Source organism: Triticum aestivum, chromosome 2B (genome assembly GCF_018294505.1).
Source record: "Triticum aestivum cultivar Chinese Spring chromosome 2B, IWGSC CS RefSeq v2.1, whole genome shotgun sequence".
NCBI classification, from domain to species: domain Eukaryota; kingdom Viridiplantae; phylum Streptophyta; class Magnoliopsida; order Poales; family Poaceae; genus Triticum; species Triticum aestivum.
This window is the reverse complement of record NC_057798.1, coordinates 445,911,680-445,917,651: the sequence shown is the minus strand read 5'-3', so window position 1 is coordinate 445,917,651 and position 5,972 is coordinate 445,911,680. Positions and strand designations below refer to the sequence as shown.

The 5,972-nt window shown below is 53.2% G+C and overlaps 1 protein-coding gene across 1 annotated transcript; it reads left to right on the top strand.

Moving 5' to 3' along the window:
• Window positions 1–1,135: 1,135 nt before the first annotated feature.
• Window positions 1,136–2,754, top strand: LOC123045360 (probable BOI-related E3 ubiquitin-protein ligase 2). The gene is made up of 2 exons (XM_044468389.1): window positions 1,136–1,773; window positions 1,872–2,754. Exons 1-2 carry the CDS (start codon window positions 1,327–1,329, stop codon window positions 2,397–2,399), a joined length of 975 nt encoding a protein of 324 aa, XP_044324324.1. The 5' UTR covers window positions 1,136–1,326; the 3' UTR covers window positions 2,400–2,754.
• Window positions 2,755–5,972: the final 3,218 nt, after the last annotated feature.

Genomic DNA, 5,972 nt, shown 5'->3' with positions numbered 1-5,972 from the left:
GACAAACGGACTGCACCACCACACGCGAGATAGATGGATGAGACGTACTGTAGTAAATGTGGCCAGGCCAGCGGCCCTGGTGATTTGTGCATGGCATGGGTCCGGGATTAATTACTGGTGGCCGTGATTCGCGCATCTAACTGCGGTTTGGTTTGGTTTGGTGTGGGAATTTCTAGATCCGGTTGTGGGGGAGCATCACGGTCACGCACTTGACGTTTCGGGGGGCGTATTCAAACCTGTGACCGACGAGACGAGGCATGAATAATAATGCGGCCCGGCATTCAATGACACGCCACTGGTACGACGGTAGGTTGTGTGTGGGTGGGGGCGTCTGCACCTTAATTCTCGCATCTCCGTGGCCTGTGCCGTTGAAACTGATCCGTATCTAAAAATACTCTACTCAACATTTAGTACTAGTAGAGCTGAATTGATAAACATTTCTTTCAGGTGAGCTGCTATAAATTCCAGTTTATTTTCGAAAAGATCCAGTTGAAATTTGCGTGTATGACACGTCCCGGTGCCTGCTTGACGAACCACACAAAGCCACGCTGTAGTATTGTAGAGTAAATTACAGTCGGCTTTCATAAGAAAATTATAGTCGTATTTTTTTCTGAAACGTACGTATATTGTAGAGCTGTACATTACTGTAGCTATTACTAAATGCTTGTAGGCCGTATCGTAAATTGCAGAAGCAGCGTAGCCATAGGAAATGAGGGAGAAAGGAAAGGAAAACGTCAAAGCACCGAGAGCAGAGGAGTGGCCCACCTTTATTATCATCATGCAACCCCCACCTCCGCCCGGACCACCACTGTCCTCCCCCGCATCTCACATCACTCTCCACGACGAATCAATGGCCACAGCAGGCAGGCAACAAAAAACGGGGCAGGAAAAAGAGAGCAGGAAAGAGGAAAAGCATTCCACACCGTAAACGATAGGCATTATTAAAGGCAGGCGCGGAAAAGATAGGGAGATATGGCATCGCATCGCATCCGTCCAACCCATCCGCTTTGGCTGCCTCCCTTCCCCGTCAAAATAAACAAGAGGCAGACAGCTTTTGTCCCCTTGCAGGCCCCCCACACACACCCAACCCAACGTGTCTTCCCCGCACCCACGCCGTATATATAACCGCCCCCCTCCTCCACGCCTCCTCCTCGTCCATCTCTCTTTCTATCCATCACAACTCCCCAGCCGTTTCCGCTCCCCCACCCAACTCCTCACGCATCGTCGTCGTCCTTTGCGTCGGACACCTTGCCTTCTCCGCCTCGCCCTCTCCGTCACCCAACTCCTCTCCCAGACAAGATACATAGCGGTGCTGCTGTGGCGGCAATGGCTGTCCAGGCGCGGTTCCTCTCCCACGCCTTCCCCCACGACCTCAACGCCTACAGGTCCACGGACGCCGCGGCGCCGGGTAACTCCCAGTTCCTGGACGAGCACGCCGGGTGCGCGCCAGCGGTGCCGTGTATTGGGAACAACACTGTGCTCAGCGATCTCCCGCGAAGCGAGCTCACATGCAACGACAACTGCGGATTCGCGCCGAGGAAGCGGGCGCGCATGGCCGGGGACGAGCCGGCGGGCCTCGCCGACCTTGCCCGGCAGCGCTTGGTTCTGCAGCAGGCGGCGGCGATGCACGGGCTCATGCTGCCTTGCGATGCGCAGAGCAGGGCGGTCGGCTCCGGCGCGGCCTCCACCAGCGGGAGGGTGGCCAATGCCGCGGGCCTCAACACGCTGCTCTACAACCAGGGCGTGGAGATGGACGCGCTCATCCGGCTCGAGGTATGCCCGCGTGCCTCTTTTTCTTCGCGATTGGAGTCGGGTTGACGATCGGTTTGGTCGAACGGTATCTCACTTGCTTGTCTACGTCTGTTGTGCAGACCGAGAGAATTCGCGCGGGGCTTGAGGAGGCGCGCCGGCGACACGCGAGGGCAGTGATGGCTACTGTGGAGCGCGCTGCGGCGGGGCGGCTTCAGGCCGTAGAGGCTGAACTGGAGCGCGCGCGATACCGCAACGGCGAACTGGAGGAGAGGCTCAGGCAGATGACCGCAGAGGGCCAGGCGTGGCTTGGCGTCGCCAAGAGCCACGAGGCCGTCGCCGCCGGCCTCCGCGGCACGCTGGACCAGCTGCTTCAGCCCCCCTGCGCCGTCGCCGGGGCTGGTGAGGGTGATGCCGACGACGCGCAGTCTTGCTGCTTCGAGACCCCAGCGGGCGACAACGCCGACGACGCGGCGTCCAAGGCAGTCACGGCGGCTCCGTCGTGCAAGGCCTGCGGCCAAGGGGACGCCTGCGTTCTGCTCCTCCCGTGCCGGCACCTGTCCCTGTGCGGTGCGTGCGAGCCCTCCGTGGACACCTGCCCCGTGTGCGCGGCCACCAAGAACGCCTCGCTCCATGTCCTCCTATCTTGACCATCCAACTCCAAGCCATGCAGCCCGTTGGGCCGACGGTGGACGTACGTCGCGCGGCCGAGCTCGTCGTCGGTGTCGTGTTCTGCAATATTTGTTTTTGTTTTCGCTGCATGTGGGCTTGAGTAGTGTTGCACAAGCGTCACGTGATCAGGCCATGAAACTCCAAATGTTGGAATTTGCATGTACTCCTAGACTAGTTTTTTGTTTATTGGTAGGTTGCCTAGTATTCATGTGCTGAACTAACCTTAGTACTAGCATGTGGGTGGCTAAATTTCCCGAGTTAAAGTTGTTTCGTCCTTGGGGAAAAAAATGTACACACCTGTATTGGAACCAAAACCGTGCTGTTTCCGCGTGATTGTTCCGTGCGTGTTCCAAGATGCTGCATGATCGGCTGATCGCAATATTTTACTGTCAAGCTTGCTGTTGTCAAAAAAGATGCGATGCTATGCTTGAGTATACTCGCCGGATTAGTTTCAAAAAAAAAAGTATACTCGCCGGATCGTAGTAGTTCTACTTGAGCACCAACAGCAATATTTTTGTGCCCGTCGATCGATCTTGACCAGTCTAACCTGTCCTGCAACTGTGCCCACGCACGCACGCATCGCATCCGCCTCGGCCGTACGGGTGAGTTGTCATGTGCGCGGCCAGTCCCACTGTCGGTTTGCCTACAGCGCATAAATTGGCAGGCAGGTACAGATTTGGATTGTCTGCACGGATTTGACCCGTCCAGCGCGTGAAACCACGTAGGTATATCGAACGTTTCACTTACGGCACGGCAGGGGCACGTCAACGTCTATGTTTTTGCCCAAGGAACGCACGCAACTGGTGCTTAGTAATTGCTTCCTCTTAACCCCCGGCCAGCCGTATCGTTTTTACCTGTTGTGATGGCAAACTGCGCGAAATTCACAAGGTAGGAATACGTACGGTTTTTTTATCTTGAGGGGTGTACGTACGTTTGGTGAAACGCTACTAACCAGCTCGTACTGACGGGGAGCAAAATTAGTGGGGAAGCGACGCAGCAAAAGAGACAAAGGAGAGGAGAGAGAGCAAAGCGACGGGTGGTGCGCGCGTCTCGATACGGCTGGCTAGCTTGGGTAGGCCTGGCCTGCGTAGGTGCATGATTCGTTTCGTGCGTGCATGCAGCAGTCGGGGACATGCATGCATGGGAGGGAGGCGGGTGGCGCGTGAAACGGGCGGCACCACAGCACTACCTCCACCTCAACAGGGAGCAGAGAGTGGAGTAGATTAGAGTACGGTAAAGATAAGCCTACTTTGAGCACTTTTAAGCCATCATCCGTGGCCAGTTTGGTACCGACCCCTGCATCACCCCGAGTAAATTACTGCACTTTTGCTCCGCCTACGCATTCGCCTTTTTGGCCAGCTCGAACCGTGTGACAGGCAGGGGGCACTGTTGCCCGTGTAGAAAAAGAAAAAAGAAATCGGGCGGCCCAAGGACGTTTTAAAGCCGGAGTTGGCAGTCCAGTCCAGTCCACCACCATGGGCTTTGCTCCTTTTCCATCTTTGCACTGCATCCCCCTCTCTCTTGTGAAGCGTGACATAGCAAAGCAACAGGAGCAAGAAACCGACGTACACAATGGATCGGATCGCCGCCCGTCTTTTCACCTTTCCGCAATGGAGTGATACTGGTACTGCTTGACTAGCTGTACCCCTCCACAGCGGACACTACTGCTTGAGTACTCCTAGCTTGCTGCACGCACTTTCGACCTAGCTATTCGTTACTATTATTCGGGCTGTGCTGGACGAGTAGACGTATAGCAGTGGTGGTGGTAGTGCAGTACAGGGTCGTCGAGCATATGTGATCTCCTTCCACTACTTTGGCCATCTTTATTCTGTTCCTGCAGTGGTCGCTGCCGTGCCCTGCTTTTGCATGCACCACGGCTACGGCCAGGCCTTGCTTGTCAGCCCGGGTGAGCTACTTTGCTTTAGGGCGTGGGGAGCAGTAAACTATCCTGAGCGCCTTTTGGCTTCGACTTGGCCGGATGGATTTGACAATTATAATTCGGAGTACGTAGGGTTTGGGTAGACCAATGATCTCTGCATGCGTGCGCTAATGGTTTCTGCGACTGACCGACTCCCTACTCCCTATCTCCTTGACATGATCAAATATTTTAAAGCAGATCCCTTTGCTACTTTGGCACTTTTTGTTGGTTACACAGGTGCAATGCCGTGCTGGGCCAACACGGCAACACGTGATAGTGGATTCGATCTTAAGATATGATTCCCCCACGCAAAATTTAACCCATCTTGGTTCCCACTCCACTCCTCAAGTTCTGCCTTTGAGTGGACCATGAACATTTTTTCTTCTAGGATATGTTAAGTTTATGTTTTAAGAGAGCTGAATGTGGACTTGGACGAGGGCCATGATGATGGGATTCATTTGTTTACTTGTCAAGTTTATATTTGCAGTATAAGTCCACATCGCTGGGTGGGAGCACAACACAACCGCATCGCCTTATCTAACTAGTACTAGTCCAGAGTAGATCAGAATAAAAATCTTATATATCGCACAAAGGTACTACTATCCGCTACTAGTATAAATTAGCTAGTGCGTCCCGGAGAGGGAGAGTAGCTTGCTTTAGGAGTACCTTTCTTTACAGAGGATTAGATATTGATGCGTGTTTACAGTTACACAAAGCTATGCTATGCTGGTCACTCGCAGATCGGAACGCAGGTGATCGGAATAAAGGGCGGGAAGTGCTCACTTTTCCCTGCAGAGATAAAGGAGCCATGCTAGTAGTGGCAGGAGGAGGGGGAAAGCTGGCTTTTGCCTGTGTTGGAAAGTGGGCCTCACGAAATTCCGTGCAGGGAGGAGTATTGATGGGCCCTTGAATATTTTTGTTCAGTCCACGTACGTCCATCTGCACACGGTCCGTTGGCTAATTTTTTTTTCTTCACGCGGTCCGAAGACCTGAACGCGTGAAACTTTTCCGAGTTGACGAGGGATTCTTGCTGTTTCCCACGAGGTTCCTCCTACTCACAAGTCATATTTTTCGGACTACCCCTTATTTTTTTTTCTACCATTCGAACTCCCCAAAATTTCGGTAATGCTATTCAGCTGAGTTCGCTAGAAGAGATGCAATTGCGAACGTTCTTAGGGCAATTATAGTGTCGCCGGGATGGCAATTTCAGTTTACAAGCACGACAAATTCTGACGAAAACAGAACTGAAGCGGAGTTGCCATCTTTGGCCAACACAAGTTGTCACTAAAATCTTTCGCAATTGTATGCCCTAGGACATCTAGCACAGTCAAGGACACGAATATAGCAGTGACGTTACCTCTCTGGAATCCCTTGCACGAATGTTCACACCGGGCATGATCACGAGCGAACGCATACCATAAGCGTTGGCACCCCTCCCCCCTTGTCGAACGACATACAGGCTGCTCCTCCATCTCAACCTGCTTCGCCTTCCTCCTCCTCGACTTATGGCCTACACTAAACTAACCCTTTTTGCCCTTTTTCTTGCTCCTCAGTAGAGAAAAATCTTCTCATCTTAGCGCAGTCTACTTCTTCCTTTGAACAATGGCATGGAAAAATTGATAGGTGGCAGAAC